This window comes from Somniosus microcephalus, chromosome 7 (assembly GCF_052327205.1).
Source record: "Somniosus microcephalus isolate GS21.2 chromosome 7, FLI_Smic_1.0, whole genome shotgun sequence".
In the NCBI taxonomy this organism is placed as follows: Eukaryota; Metazoa; Chordata; class Chondrichthyes; order Squaliformes; family Somniosidae; genus Somniosus; species Somniosus microcephalus.
In genome coordinates, this window is record NC_140993.1 from 62,937,322 (window position 1) to 62,953,995 (window position 16,674).

General features: G+C 45.7%; 1 protein-coding gene across 2 annotated transcripts in view; it reads right to left on the reverse strand.

The window, feature by feature from the left end:
* Positions 1-1,793: 1,793 nt before the first annotated feature.
* map3k22 (mitogen-activated protein kinase kinase kinase 22) overlaps positions 1,794-16,674 on the reverse strand; it is a 157,643-nt gene continuing 142,762 nt past the window's right edge. For both annotated transcript variants that reach the window (XM_085992505.1, XM_085992506.1), the window contains exons 16-17: positions 8,462-8,639; positions 1,794-2,764 (exon numbers count right to left, since the gene is read on the reverse strand). In XM_085992505.1, the coding sequence (XP_085848631.1) occupies positions 2,536-2,764; positions 8,462-8,639 (407 nt within the window). In that variant the 3' untranslated portion in view covers positions 1,794-2,535. The remainder of the gene's footprint in view (positions 2,765-8,461; positions 8,640-16,674) is intronic.

Below are 16,674 nucleotides of genomic sequence, written 5' to 3' on the forward strand. Positions count from 1 at the left end.
GACATCCTGAGGTTGTGAAAGGCGCTATATAAATGCAAGTTCTTTCTTCTTTTCAGATTACTGGTCTGTATGACTCAGTACCACACTGGGCAGTGCACCCACATTCTAAGGCATTGGAGGAGCTCACAAGTCATCCCTTTTAATTGATGTTCATTTTGGTTCCAGGCTCTTCTATTGAAGCAAAATAGCATTTTCACATGAAGAATGCATTCATGCCTCTTGGTCAGGTGGTTGTTGTGAAAGCCCAACTCTAGGACTTAGCACATAGAATCACAGAATGATACAACACAGAAGGAGGCCATTTGGCCCATTGTGCCTGCGCCAGCTCTTTGAAAGACCTATCCAATTAATCCCACTCCCCCGCTCTTTCCCCATAGCCCTGTTATTTTTTTCCCTTCAAATATTTATCCAATTCTCTTTTGAATGTTACTATTGAATCTGCTTCCATCACCCTTTCAGGCAGTGCATTCCAGATCACAACAACTCGCTGTGTAAAAAAATGTTTCCTCATGTCACCTTTTTTTTGCCAAAATCTGTGTCCTCTGGTTACTGACCCTTCTACCACTGGAAACAGCTTCTCTTTATTTACTCTGTCAAAACCCTTCATGATTTTGAACACCTCTATCAAATCTCCTCTTAACCTTCTCCGCTCCAAGGAGAACAACTCCAACTTCTCCCATTTCTTCACATAACTGAAGACCCCTCAACCATGGTACCATTCTAGTAAATCGCTTTTGCACCCTCTCCAAGGCCTTGAAATCCTTCCTAAAGTGTGGTGCCCTGAATTGAACACAATAATCCAGCTGAGGCCTAACCAGTGTTTTATATAAGCTTAGCATAACTTCCTTGCTTTTGTACTCTATGCCTCTATTAATAAACCCAAGGATCCCATATGCTTTTTTTTAAACAGCCTTCTCAACTTGTTCTGCCACCGTCAAAGATGTATGTACATACACCCTTAGGTCTCCCTGCTCCTGCGCCCCCCCCCCCCTTTAAAATTGTACCATTTAATTCATACTGCCTCTCCTCATTTTTCATACTAAAACATAACATTTCATACATCTGTGCATTAAATTACATCTGCCATGAGTCGGCCCATTTCACAAGTCTGTCTAAGTCCTCCTGAAGTCTGCTACTATCTACCTTCTTGTTTACTACATATCCAAGTTTTGTATCATCTGCAAACTTTGAAATTATGCCCTGTATACCCAAGTCCAGATCAGTGGTCCTAATACAGGCCCCTGGAGAACACTACTGTATACTTACCTCCAGTCTGAAAAATAACCATTCACCACTCCTCTCTGGTTTCTGTCCCTTGGCCAATTTTGTATCCATGATGCCACTGTCCGTTTAATCCCATGGGCTTTAATTTTGCTAATAAGTCTATTATGTGGTACTTTCTCAAACGCCTTTTGAAAGTCCATATATGCAACATCACCCGCACTAACCTCATCAGCCCTCTCCATTATTTCATTAAAGAACTCGATCAAGTTAGTCAAATACAATTTACCTTTAACAAATCCATGCCAATTTTTCGCCCATTCTTTTCTAAATGCCAATTAATTTTTTTCTTGGATTATTGTTTCTAAATGTTTGCCACCACTGACATTAGGCTGACTGGCCTGAAGTTGTCGGGTTTATTCCTCCACCCTTTTTTTAAACAGGGGTGTAACATTTAAATCTTCCAGTCCTCTGGCACCAACTCCATATCCAAGGAGGATTGGAAGATTCTGGCCGGAGTATCTGCAATTTGCACCCTTACTTCCCTCAGATGCCATTATGAAAATTACCCGTGCATTTCAATGATCCTTTAATTCCATCCAGTGAAAGGAGGATTACATTTTTTTTTACAAAATTCAACATGGCTCTTAAGTAAACAAAGTTATATTTAAATGTCATTATTATATACAGTCCAATAGTAACAGAATAGAAAAAGAATCAGGAAAGGCTCAGTAACAGAATACTTCAGTATCAGGAGTCCGACATTTTTTGTTAAATCAGGTGACCGTGCTCCTGAACGTCAAAGACCTGGAACATCTTTCCCTTGTTCGCCCGAACATGGAAACACAAAAAAAGAGTCCGAGGACATCTTGGCAACATTCTTCCTTTCGGCAAAGAAGTGTAGTCTGTCAATCACACTGTGATGTCATTCAACTGTCGCACACAACGCGTAATTGCATTTCAGATTCCAGAAAGATGAGACAATCTTGTTTTGGAAAAACTGCAGAGAACGCAAAAAGCCAAGCGCAAAATCTGAGGATTTAGCCGGTTTTCCTGGTTTTCCTTTTTCGTGACCGACTCAGATCATTCCTCCCATAGGCTACAGGGATCGCTACAGGTATGAGAGTGTCACAGGAAGGAAAAAGCAGAATGTGCAATTGCATTGATTTGTTGTTATGCTTTGTGGGTTTTTTTACAAACAGTATATACAAGGCTAAAAAATCATTTTTTGGAAGGAGCTTATAAGAGTTGGGAGTCATTTCAAAGTTCTACTCGGAGGTGTAACAACACTACACGGCTCCAATGAACACTTGACTAGAGGTTATACTGAACAAAGGCGTGTCTCAGAAGTTCCTCTGCAGATGGTCTCCGTTTCTCCTCTACGAATATTTGCTTCAGGAACGCCCGGCATGAGTTTGAGACATAGTCCGGAAGCTGGGGCTTGGTTGGCTGTGTGGCAATTTTGAAGATGGCAGCCATGGCTTCGAACTCTGCCCAAGGAGGCTTTTCGGTCAGCATTTCCACAATGGTGCACCCTACACTCCTTTATAAATAAAAAGAAAACCATTTCAAATACACACACACACAAATCATAATGTAACAGCATTGTTGTCACTCGGTTTATTTACCATCAGAACAGCATGAAAGTGTAATGGCTTATATCCAAAGTTTCATTTCCTCTGTATCATAACCCTACAGTGACCAGTCTCATAGTGTCGAAGGCAGACAACCATAATAGAACATAAAAAGGTCATTTAGTCCATCAAAGTTCAGCCTCTAGCACCCCAATGGGACAGAGACCAAGAAGAAGTAATGGTGATGCTGTTTTACTGTTACCAATTTTCTCCTTCCTCTCCTGAAGGTACTGACTCTTAATTAGGTGCAATTCCACAGGCACCCACTAAAATCACACCCAAAGGAGGTTATACTTCATGTGTGAACCCAAACAGTGAGCACCAGCTCCATGAAGGAGCACCATTGCCTAATCCTGTTCTCACATCGGATGCCCACACATTATAGTAGAGTTCATGGGCCAACCGAGGGACATGATTTCAAGTGTATCTCCTCTAGTACTGTCCCAGCTGAGACAGCAAAGACTAGAGATTGAGCTACACTCTCTTGGTCTGCATAGATTAGTACCACACAAAGAAGTGCAATTATCATTTCAGTCTTTTGAGGGGAAATCTCAAAAAATGTTTTTTCACTAATTTGGAAAATCTTGTTCAGAAAGGCCAGATGTAGGAAATTGTAATGTCACTGTAGTTAATTAGTGGTGCTATCCTGAAGTTGGGTTAAGGCAAAGACACATAGGAACAGGAGTAGGCCATTTAGCCCTTCGAGCCTGTACCATCATTCAATTAGATCATGGCTGATCTGTACATCAACCTCATTTACCCACCTCTGACCCATATCTTTTGATACCCTTACCTAATAAAAATCTCTCGATCTCAGTCCTGAAGTTTCAATTGACCCTCAGCATCCACAGCCTTTTTTTTGGGGGGTGGGGGTGCAATTCCAGAAGTGTTTCCTGATTTCACTCCTGAATGGCCTGGAATTATACCCTCTTGGTCTGGATTTCCCCGCCAGAGGAAATAGAATCTCTTTATCTACCCTATCAAATCCTTTTATCATTCAGCATGACGATCTGAATGGCCTCTTTCGTTAAGTTCTCTGATTGTACGAACATTGCTTGGGAGCTGTACTCTGCATCCAATATTGGTTTTAATCTGATACTATGCTGCAGTGGCGTACACACAGCCCTCCTGCTGCCTACAGCACTTGATAATATCAAGCAGGTGAACTCCATGCCGCTGACAGGACCCGAGGTTTTGTGGGTCCCGAGTTCTGCTGTCAGAGGCAGGACGAAAATATGAGCCTTCACGCTACTGGCCCTCCTACGAGCACAAGGAAACGGTGTCACATTGTAAAAAAAACACACACACAAAACTGGGGAGAACAGCAGTCATAAACTTGGACTCTCTAAGTGCCCTAACCTGCAACATAAATATAGTGAGATGCCATTTTCACGAAACTAACGGCGAAGCAGTGTATCTCCGACAGAAACTTTTGGATTTCCACTGCAGCACATCTGTCCTCGCCTGAAGTTGCTGTAGCATTTATGGATAAATAACAGCGAGTGCCATTAGCTTCACCATTATTTTGACAGCAAATTATGGCCCTTGACGCCATTTACACTGGCCTTCCCTGAAACTTATTCTACAATCGGGAACACTTCGGAGATAACAATCTTTCTCAATCTTTCTCCTCCCCCCACCCCAAGAATGCTCTCTGGGCCTTGGGGGCTTGTGCCTGCTGCTCTCCAGGCCTGTGGCCAGGTATATAGATTCAGTCCTCTTAGGTTTTCAGACGCAATCATGTTGCTGCAGTGTACTGAAGGCACCCCCAATCTCAGTGCAAGGTTGACTCCTCCCCTTACTGGTGCACCTTCAGTACACTGCAGCACTAAAACCCATCTGGTTCACTAATGTCCTTTAGGGAAGAAAATCTACTGTCCTTACCTGGTCTGGCCTATATGTGACTTCCGATCCACAGCAATGTGGTTGACTCTAAACTGCCCTCCGAAACAAGCTACTCAGTTGTATTCAAGAAGGCGTCTCACCACCACCTTCTCGAGGGCAATTAGGGATGGGCAATAAATGCTGGTCTTGCCTGCGACATCCCCATCCATGAGTGAGTAAAAAAAAACACTCCCCTGCTCTTTCTCCACAGCCCCACAAATTCTTTCTTTTCAAATGTATATCCAATTCCCTTTTGAAAGTTATTTTTGAATTTGCTTCCACCATCTTTTCAGGAAGTGCATTCCAGATCACAATAATGCACTGACAGTCAAAAATTTCTCATCTCCCCTCTGGTTCTTTTGACAATTATCTTAAATCTGTGTCCTCTGGTTTCTCTTCTTCTTAGGCAATTCCTCGGAACCGAGGATGACTTGCTTCCACACTAAAAATGAGTTCTCATGTGACTGATGAGTCCAATGCGGGACCGACAGTCTCTGTCACAGGTGGGGTGCTTGGGTTGACGTGTGCTCCTTCCGCTGTTTGTGTTTGGCTTCCGCTTGCTCCCGGCGAAGAGACTCGAGGTGTTCGGCGCCTTCCCGTATGGTTCTCCTCTACTTTGTGCGGTCTTGGGCCAGGTACCGGTGGGGATGTTACACTTTTTCAAGGAGTTTTGAGGGTGTCCTTGAAGCATTTCCTCTGCCCACCTGGGGCTCTCTTGCTGTGCCGGAGCTCCGAGTAGAGTGCTTATTTTGGGAGTCTCGTACCGGGCATGCGGACGATGTAGCCCGTCCATCGGAGCTGATTGAGTGTGGTCAAAGCTTCGATGCTCGGGATGTTGGCCTGAGCCAGAACACTGACGTTGGTGCGCCTATCCTGCCGATGGATTTGCAGGATCCTGTGAAGGCAGTGTTGGTGGTACCTCTCCAGTGCTTTGAGGTGCCTGCTGTACATGGTCCATGTCTCTGAAGCATACAGGAGGGCGGGTATCACTGCTGCTCTGTAGACCATGAGCTTGGTGCTGGATTTAAGGTCCTGGTCTTCAAACACTCTCTTCCTCAGGCGACCGAAGGCTGCACTGGCACAATGAAGGCGGGGTTGGACTTCGTTGTGGACGTCTGTCCTTGTTGACAGGAGGCACCCGAGGTATGGAAAGTGGTCCTCGTTGTCCAAGGCCTCGTCATGGATTTTGATAATTGGGGAGCAGTACTGTGTGGCGGGGGCAGGTAGATAGAGGACCTTTGGCTTACGGATGTTTAGTGTAAGGCCCATGCTCTCGTTCGCTTCGGTGACGATGTTGACGATGGTTTGGAGTTCGGCCTCAGAGTGTGCGCAGACGCAAGCGTCGTCTGCATACTGTAATTCGATAACAGAGGATGGGACGATCTTGGATCTGGATTGGAGGCGACGGAAGTTGAACAGTTTCCCGTTTGTTCTGTAGATTAGCTCCACTCCAGCGGGGAGCTTACTGAGGGTGAGATGGAGCATTGCAGCCAGGAAGATCGAGAAGAGCGTTGGTGCAATGACACAGCCTTGTTTGACCCCGGTCTGTACGTGAATTGAGTCTGTAGTGGATCCGTTGGTCAGGATCATGGCTTGCGTGTCGTCGTGAAGCAGGCGGAGGATGGTGACAAACTTTTGAGGGCAGCCGAATTTGAGGAGGACACTCCATAATCCCTCACGGTTGACGGTGTTGAAGGCCTTTATGAGGTCAAAGAAGGCCACGTACAGCGGTTGGTGCTGTTCCCTGAATTTCTCTTGTAGTTGATATGTGGTGAAGATCATGTCCATTGTGCCACTTAGTGGGCGGAATCCGCGTTGCGACTCCGGGAGGAGCGCTTCAGCCACTGGGAGAAGGCGATTGAGGAGGATTCTTGCGATGACTTTCCCTGTGGCAGACTGTAATTTCCCTCTGTAATTACCGCAATCGGACTTGTCACCTTTCTTGAAGATGGTCACGATTATCCTGGCAAGCTCTCCTCCTTCCAAATAAGAGAAATGAGTTCATGTATTTGCGCCAATAGTTCTTCTCTGCCATGTTTTAGCGCCTCGACGGGGATTCCATCTGCTCCTGAGGCCTTGTTGTTCTTCAGTTGTCGGATGGCCTTTGCAACCTCATGCCGGGCTGGGGTTGTGCTGAGGTGATGGCGGGTAGCATGCTGCGGGATAGAGTTGAGGACACTCGCGTCGAAGACAGAGTCTCGGTTAAGGAGATCTTCGAAGTGCTCCTTCCAGCGGGCGCTGACTGCCTCTCTGTTCTTGATTAGTACCTCTCCGTTCTTGGCCCGCAGTGGGGTAGGACCTTGGGTGCTTGGGCCGTAGGTGGTCTTGACTGCACTAAAGAATCCATGCACATCGTGGTTGTCGGCTAGCTGCTGGATCTCCTGTACTTTCGTTCTTTAGGTTGTGAGTTTTTCGTTGGACCTCGGCCTTCAGGCATCTGTAGAGCTGCTTTCTTACTCTCGAGTTCTGTTGTTGTTTCCAGATCAGGAATGCCTTGTGCTTGCGGCTTATTAGCTCCTGAATCTCCTGGTCATTCTCGTCTTGGTGTTTCCTGATCGAGTGACCGAGCGTCTCTTCACAGGTGCTGATTATGGAGGCCTTGATTGCAGACCAGCCGCTGTGGACACTCTGTGTCTCTGAATCACTGGGAGTCGTCAGGTTGGTTGTGAGGTGCAGGCTGAATAGGGCTTTCTTAGCGGGGTCTTTGAGTGCTCCAGCGTTAATTTTCCTGCGGCATTGCTTCTGTTGCCACCGCTGTTTTGGGGCTACATTGATGGAGATGACAGAGCAGATTAGGCGATGGTCTGTCCAGCAGTCGTCAGCTCCTGTCATGGCGCGGGTGATGCGGACGTCCTTGCGGTCCCTCGCTTGGATGATGATGTAGTCCAGCAGATGCCAGTGCTTGGAGCGAGGGTGTTGCCATGAAGCCTTGTACTTGTCTCTCTGATGGAACAAGGTGTTGGTTATGACAAGGCCATGTTCTAAACATTTCGTCAGGAGGAGAGTACCGTTGGAGTTGGCTTTCCCTACCCCCTCGCTGCCGATCACACCTCCCCAGAGGTCTGTGTCCTTTCCAACTCTGGCGTTGAAGTCACCAAGGAGGATCAGCTTGCCGCCCGTTGGGACTCGGGACAGGGATTGTTCGAGGCTGGAGTAGAATTCCTCTTTGGTCTCGTCTGTGGCTTCCAGTGTTGGGGCGTACGCACTGATGACCGTAGCGCACTGGTTCCGGGCTAGGGTGAGCTGTAGAGTCATGAGGCGTTCGTTTATTCCACAGGGGTAGTCTCTGAGATGTTCAACTAGCTCATGGTTACCTCATCCGCCTCTGGTTACCGACTCTCCCGCCAGTGGAAACAGTTTCTCCTTATTTACTCTATCAAAACGTCTCATAATTTTGAACAACTCTATTAAATTTCCCTTTAACCTTCTCTGCTCTAAGTACAATGGCCCCAGCTTCTCTGGTCTCTCCAGTTGAGTAAAGAAGTTTTTCCAATGTTTCTTCTAAATTTACTTTTCACTCATTTCCTTTTAAGTCTTCTTATCCCTAATTTCTTCATTTTTAAACTGGAGTCCCTTGACATTCAACTCTTCACCATAATGAACAATTTTCCTGGATTAACATAGGCAGTTCCCTTCATAAGCACAAGAAATGTTTTAACAAAAAAAAATCACAACCCCTAATTATTCTTCCCTTCGTGTTGCCCCCCCAGCATAATGCTTACCAGACATCTGCTTTCCTGCCATATCCTTCTCCACTGATAACCTCAGGGCTCATCCAGTAGGGCGTTCCGGTTACTGATTTAATCCCCGTCCCCGACATACAAATAGTTTGCAAACGTTTGCTGGCCCCGAAATCGCCCAATTTGACATTTCCTGCAGAGTCTCTCAAAATATTGGCACCTGTGATGAGAAAATGATTATATGAAGTGAATTGCTTCAAAGTTCACTTAAAACAAACTCAGTAAAACTACAGCAGCAATATTTGGTAATATGTCGATAATATTTGCCCTACTCAACTAAGGTCGTACTCAAGTAAACCTGCAAGGCCAGCATTTATTGCTCATCCCCTGCATAAGCCCTTGAGAAGGTGGTGGTGACCTTTCTTCTTGAACTGCTACAGTCCGTGTGGTGAAGGTACTCCCACAGAGCAGTCAGGCAGGGAATTCCAGGATTTTGACCCAGCGATGATGAAGGAACAGTGGTATATGTCCACGTCAGGATGGTGTGTGACTTGGAGTGCAACTTGGAGGTGATGATATTCCTATGCATTTACTGCCCTTGTCCTAGGTGGTGGAGGTCACGGGTTTGGGAGGTGCTGCCAAAGAAGCTTTGGCGAGTTGCTGCAGTGCATCCTGTAGATAGTACACACTGCAGCCACGGTGCGCCGGTGGTGGAGGGAGTGGTGGATGGGGTGCCAATCAAGAGGACTGCATTGTCCTGGATGGTGTCGAGCTTCGCGTATTGAGCTGTAGGACTGGTAAGCAGTTATAACTGTTACTGTGGCCATTGGGGACCGGCTAGTGTCAGCACGGTCCACGTGTGGATTTTCACTGTTGTCCGTTAAACTCTTTTTCTCCACGGTTTCACCCACCATTAGCAGATAATCTGGGATCCTCCTAGGATGACCTGTAAGGTGCATTCCATTTCACTTATTGGCCCGTATATTCCGATGTCTACGGGTGTGTACGAGCTGTGTACACGCCCGTAGGGACATCGGAAATGCCGGTTTCAGGCATGCGAAGCTTGCGAACCACCTGCGCCCCTGGGATACCTGGGCCCTGCGCATTTCGACTGTGGAGAGGAAGTGTTTGGACCTCGGGAGCCCTCAGGTAAGGGCGTAGGTTTTTTTCCCCGATAGGAGGCATCCGCACGCAGGAAGCCTCCTATCGGAAATTACGGGCCACTGTGTTTTCTGCTGAATTCTACAAACTCAGATATAAACATAATTTTTTTTTTTAATTGGCTTCTACGTGATGATAAAGTTTTTCCCCGAATTGTGCTTTCATTGTTGAACTTCAAAAATCTACCTGGCACACTCCGCTGCTCTGGTAAAACCTCAACTGGTTTCCTGGAAGGAGGGAGCCTGTGTTCTTCGATAAGCATCAGGGTTTATGAGTCTGTAGCTAGTCTGTGATAGATGGAACTACCTGATAGAACACGCAAACTGTGACTGGTACATGCACTAAACACAGCGACAAAAGTAAGAGCATGATTGTGCAGTAATAATCAAATCATGGGCAACTTATAATTCACAACATGAAAAACATTGCCCTCCACTGACATGACACTCCACCAACGATACTCAACTGCTCTCTGATCTTCAGCTTATTTGCACCCGTTAAACTCTCCAAAACCTTTTGCATTGAGGAATGTCACAATATTATGAATGGGCTGGTGAATGCTTTTCTGAATTTTAATGCTAAAAAAAAACACTGGAACTGAGATCTGAGGGCATGTGAACCAATTCCTGAGCCACACTCCTGCGTGGCAGCCAACATAGGCAAACCGGAAAAATCCACTGGTTTCAAATAATTGCTGCTAATGGCAAAGGATTCCTTTCTACTGTCGTGAGGGGAAAAACTTACTGTGCAAAAAACAAGACGTTTAGCCAGAAGGGAAATGATCTGCCCTGATCAAGATTGAGGAAGCTCAAAAAGTATCCAGAAACTGCATGTTTGGTATGAAAATGATAAATGGTCTCACCGGATCCTCAAACAGGACTTGGATAATGGACATGCTAATTCGTCCTGAAATTACTGATTAGCATGGAACTGAGTCAATCAGCACAGGGAAGTTTTAGATTCACCCTCCTGTTTAAATCTCTTCATTGCCTCACCCCTCCCTATCTCTGTAATCTCCTCCAGCCCTACAATTCCCCCCTACTCCCAACTCTCCATTCCTTTGACTCTGGTCTCCAGTGCATCCCTCGTTCCCTTCATCCCACCATTGGCGGCCATGCCTTCAGCCACCTAGGTCCTACACTCTGAAATTCCCTCGTTAAACTCCTCCGTCTTTTCACCACCCTCTAGTTCTTTAAGACCCTCCTTAAAACACACCTCCCCTCCTAAGAACATGTTCTTTGCCTCGGCATCCATTTTTGTCTGATTACATCACTATGAAGTGCCTTGGGATGTTTTTTCTACGTTAAAGGCATTATATAAATGTAAGTTGTTGCTGAATTAGGTGATACCATCTGGAGCAGTCATAGACTAGTTAGTGGTTAGTGATGCTCTCATTTTTTTCCTCTCGTGAAATGCTAGACTCCCTGCTAACATTGCACAGGCACCAGCAGCCCTCTGATAACTCAACCAAATCATCATTCATCATGTGTGAGCCCTGCCAGTGAGTGTTTGCAGGCTATTCTACCCGAAGTGACATCACAACTAAGACTATCCTCAATTGGCACTCAGGCCTTCGCACTTTAACAAATGTATGATCAGACAACAATCAGGAGCTGGAACCATGGCTTATTCCCCCTCCCCCCTTACTAGCTCCATTGCACTGAGGTTGGCTGTATTGACTCAGTGGCTGTCCCAGTTAAAATCAGCATCAGAATCTGGGTCCTTCCTGTCAGTATAATTCAGTCCCATAGTGAATTTACCAAATGAGCTATTGTGGGACTCTGTTCATTAATAAAACAAGCAAGACTGACTTGCATTTATATAGTGACTTCTCACACTTTGCAGCTGTACCCCAAAGTGCATCACAAACACTTTTACTAACTGTTCTCACATGTATATTCCACCCTCCATAAACTTGAGCGCACCTAAAATTCTACTGCTCGTATTCTAACTCGCACCAAGTCCCGTTCACCTCATCACCCCTATACTCGCTGACCTACATTGGCTCCCAGTCCAGCAATGCCTCGATTTTAAAAGTCTCATCCTTGTTTTCAAATCCCTCTATGGCCTCGCCCCTTCCCATCTGGAAAAAGTTAGAGATGTAAACAGATGTATACAGCAAGTGCAGGAGCAGGGAAAGGGGGGGAGGGGATGGGACTTGCTTAAAATCTGTTAATCTCTCACTTTTTCCAGTTCTGACAAAATGTCATTGACCTGTAATGTTGGCCGGGATTTTGCTCACCTCAGCAGGGCCATGGCGGGCGATGTCGGTGGCGGGTCCCGACCCCACTGCTGGCTCCATCCCGCTCTGTGAAATTAATTTCCCCTGATTGGGCTTGCTAAGCCCGCCCAATGTGTTTCACGGCCAATTAGACGTCAATGGTGACGTCATATGCTTATGGAGGGAGTCACACATGCAGGGAGGTCCTCTTCCCTTCCCATGGGCGGAAGAGACCTCCCCAAGAGATCAACACAGCCTGGTTGCACAAGCAGGGATGTGGTTAGGAGGACCTGTGTGCAGTGGCGCAAACGTTTCAATGATCTCAGTAGATCACGAAACGTTAGTACAAAGCAACACTCAACCTCATCCTGCTGTGCCTCTCATCACATCCCCATCACTCTGCCTTCCCTACTGTACTCCTGCACACCCTTACTCACACCAACTTACCTTGCACCTCCCTCTCTATCTATATTATCACATCCCCATCTCAGTAGCCACCCCTCACACTCACCCTCATCCTTGTGCAAACATACCAACTAACAACACACAAGGGTAGGCATTTGGGTGTTTTATCCAATCTTCATGTAAAGTTTCTATTAATGGGTTGTCAAACATTGAAACATTTATTTTTAACACTTTGCATTCTTGGACAGATTTGTGTGCACCTTTGGAAGTGGCTTAGTGAGTTGCAGTGAATGGTGAGACATAACGGTACCCCCCGCAATGGTCCTGAGTGTGAAAGTAATGGCTTGGGCATTGTAGAGATGCTTTATGGTGTTGGTGTGGGGTGGTGCCAACCTGTTGCATCATGTGGCAGCAGGGTGTACAAGTAAATCTGGCCATGGTGAGGCCATCCCTGGCCTCCCGGGCAGCAATGTGGTCAGGTGCCTGTGCAGTATCAGTTAATTGCTGAGAAGGTTGGTGTTGTTGTTTGTGTTGCTGGTGTCCCTGGTGCTGCTGGTGTTGGGGCTGATCATGGTGGCATTGAGGACCACAGTGAGAGAGTGTATAGGGCACCCATGTTGATGGAATAGATGGCAGGTGAAGTAAAGATGACAGAAGCATTCGGCCAATGGTGAGAGAGTTCTTCCAATGAAGTGAGAGTGGTTGGAGAGTGGAAAGCCTGCAGAATGTGTGCTGGAAATGGAGTGAGAAAAAGCTTCTGCCTGAGGAAAGTTACTATCCATCACGTGGGAGCTTTTACTGTACATTTGAAGCTGTCCAGTAATCAGCTGGAGCAATGGCCACTGAACTCAGGCCTCAGCTTGACAGCCGTGCTCTGCACACAGCGGGAATCCCGTGGCCATGAAGTTAAAGACAAAAGGTAAGTGAAAAAGGGCTGTTAAGCATCTGGCAACTAATCATTTTAATTAGGTCCCCCGCCGCTGCCGGTCAGGTCTGCTCAGTGCTGACAACCCAATGTTGTGGTGGGTTGACAGCGGGTGCCCGACCCGCTGTAAAAAAAAACTTCTCCACCCAGCCCGCCACCGATCACACCCGCTGACCCCCCGCAAAATTCCCCCCATTAACTATTTCTCTCTCCACAGATGCTGCCTGACCTGCTGAGTATTTCCAGCATTTTCTGTTTTTATATCAGATTTCCAGCATCCTCAGTATTTTGCTTCTAAGTAAATACCTGCTTTCTTAAAAGCATTATTAAAATACTCTTTTTACATGCAGTACTTTCATATTATGAATATTATATAGTATTATAATTTAGATGAGGGGTCAGTGATTACTAATCCATTTGAAAAGGGGTCCTTCAACCAAAAAACTTTGAGGACAGTGTCTCCAGCAATGCAGCAATCCCCAGTGTTGACTGAAGTGTAACCCTAGATTACGCGTTTAAGACTTATGCTAAACCTTTATAAATCAATGATGAGGCCTCAGCTGGAGTCCAATTAGGAATGGTGTCAATACCCTGGAGAGGGAGCAGGGGAGATTTACTACCAGGGATGAGGGACTTCAGTTGTGTGGAGAGACTAGAGAAGCTAGAATTGTTCTCCATAGAGCAGAGAAGGTTAAGGGTAAATTTAATAGATATTTTCCAAATTATGAGGGGTTTTGATGAAGTAAATAAGGTGAAACTGCTTCCACTGGCAGGAGAGTCGGTAACCAGAGGACACAGATTTAAGATAATTGGCAAACGAAACAGAGGAGAAGGGAGATTCTTTTTTACGCAGCGAGTTGTTATGATCTGGAATGCACTGCCTGAAAGGATGGTGGAAGCAGGTTCAATAGTAACTTTCAAAAGGGAATTGAAAAGGAGGAATTTACAGGGCTAGGGGAAAGAGCAGGGGAGTGGAACAAATTTGATAGTGCTTTCAAAGACTGAATGACCTCCTTCTATGCTGTATGATGATGCTACGTGCCATCCTGAGTTCTTCTGAATTCCACTCCAGGACTTCAGCACATAATCTAGGCCAATACTTCAGTTCAGTACTGCGGGAGTGCTGCATTGTCAGAGGTGCCTTCTTTTGAATGAAATGTTAAACTGAGGCCCCATCTGCCTGTTCAGTTGGGTGCAAACTCGCCCATGGCACTTTTTCCAAAGAGGAGCAAGAAGTTCTCCTGGTGTCCTTGCCAACTTTCATCCCTCAACCAACAACATCAAAACAGGTGAACTGCTCAATTACAGTTTTCTGGAACCTTGCTGTGTACAACTTAGCTGCTGCATTTGCCCACATAACAATAGTGACTGCACTTCAAAAGTAATTCATTGACTGTGAGCCACTTTAGGACATCCTGTGAAAGGTGGTATAAAAAATTATTTCTAAAACATTGATTAAACGTTTGCACACCCCTCCTAATCTATCCCCCCATGGCACAGTGTCCGTTCCCTTATGTTTTCCCATTTGTGAAGTACCTCGGGATTTGTTATTTCCACTACCAAACTTTAAAGGGCTGCAGCTATTTAAAGAGCCTGGGGGGCAGGAAACCTGTCTGAAACTTTCTAAAGCTTGTATGGGGCAAAATAAGTAATTGACTAAAACGCAAGGCGAAGTTGCATGTAGCAGATGGAGCAACGCATCGTTCTGATGTCCCTATTTCCCCACAGCGCTTCCTGTTCTGTCAAAGTCTTGTAAATGCATCAATTAAAATTATCTTTCCTTTTCTGTTGTAATGTCGAAAAACGCAGAAGCCAAATTGCATCCAAAGAAATTCCACCAACACCAATGAGATAAATGATCAGTCATTCAGTTTTTGAAAAGAAAAGGTGGAGTGGTGGAGGGGTTTAGGAAGTGATTCCCAGAGTAGAGCTGGTGTGGCTGAAGGCTCTGGCACCAATGCTGAGATGAAGGTGAGCGATGCTCAAAAATCCAGAATCAGAGGACCGAATTCTGCAGGGGAAAAAATAAAGTTGGAGGAGGTAGCAGAGATATGGTGAGGCGAGACCATGGAGGGATTTGAAGACAGCAACGCGTATTTTGAATGTAATATGTAGGGCAACAGGAGTCAATATAGGTCAGTTAAGATTTAAGGACAGTATATTTTAAGCATGGAGGAGGTTGAGTTTTTGACAAGTTGGGAGTTTATGGAGGGCGGTGAATATGAGACCAGCAAGGACTGCATTGGAATAATTGAGTCTATATATAACAAAAGCATGGATGAGTATTTCAGTGGTGAAGAGGTAAGGAAGTAAGTTGTCTTGACCAGGAATAAGATCTAGGGCTTGAAGTTCAGCTCTGGGTGGAAAAGGACACCAATTTTACATATTGTCTAGTTCAGCCTGAACAAGTGACCCAGAAGGAGGATGAAATCATTGGCAAGGACAACTCGAGGACTGGTCCTCCCCTCCACCAAGTGAGCTCTCGACAGTAGGCACAATATGAGCCAGGACCTCGCAATGAGTAACTCAACAGGACTGATCTTTGAAATACAGAGGTCATAACATTCAATATCAGCGAGCCTGCCCCTTGGCCTCACCACTTGAGCATTCATTACAAAAACCCCACCCATCCAATAACAATATGCATTCTGTTGTATATTTTTCCCAGTCTTCCTTTGCTTTTCAGTGCCCCACCCAGCCATTACATGCTCTGTCCATCTTTCATCTTAGTTGCCATGCCAATAAGCTTTTTCCAATAAAAAATATAGGAATTCTAAACTGGTGAACAATCTAAAATTTTAAAGACCAAGGACCTAGGTCAGAGCGGCAGTACAGTGAGTACTTAAACTCACTTTCGCGGGCTTTTTAAAAAAATTTTTTATAGAGGCCAGTGTCGGGACGAACAGAGAGCGGCGGTACAGTGAGTACTTAAACTCACTTTCGTTGGCTTTTTTAGAGGCTTACCAATCTCACAGACCGGCGGCGCCGTTCCGGAGCCACGTCACAATTCAAAAAGTGACGCAGGCAAGAGGAAGCAGCTGATTGGGTGATTACGGCCAGGTGAGTATTTATACTACTCTATAGTTTGACAGTTAAGATTAATAGTTTATAAAATTTAGACGGTCTTAATTTTTGTGGTTATTGTTTCTAAGGTCTCTGTTGTGTATCGGGGAGTGCTAGTAACCAAGGACCCTTGAGTATATCATTTAATTGTAGTGTAATTAGTGGTATTGATTTGATTTAAATTAATTGAAATTAATTAAAGGGTAAGTCATGGCAGGACAGCTCGGCCCCGTGACATACTCCTCCTGCGTTATATGGGAAATCAGGCACACTTCCTGTGTCCCTGACGACCATGTGCATCCAGCTGCAGCTACTGACAGACCGCATTGCGGTGCTGGAGCTGCGAAAGGATACATACTGGAGCATTCTCGATGCTGAGGACATCGTGGATAACACGTTTAGGGAGTTGGTCACACCGCAGATAAAGGTTGCACAGGCAGGAAGGGAATGGGTGACCACCAGGCAGAGTAGTAGGCGCAG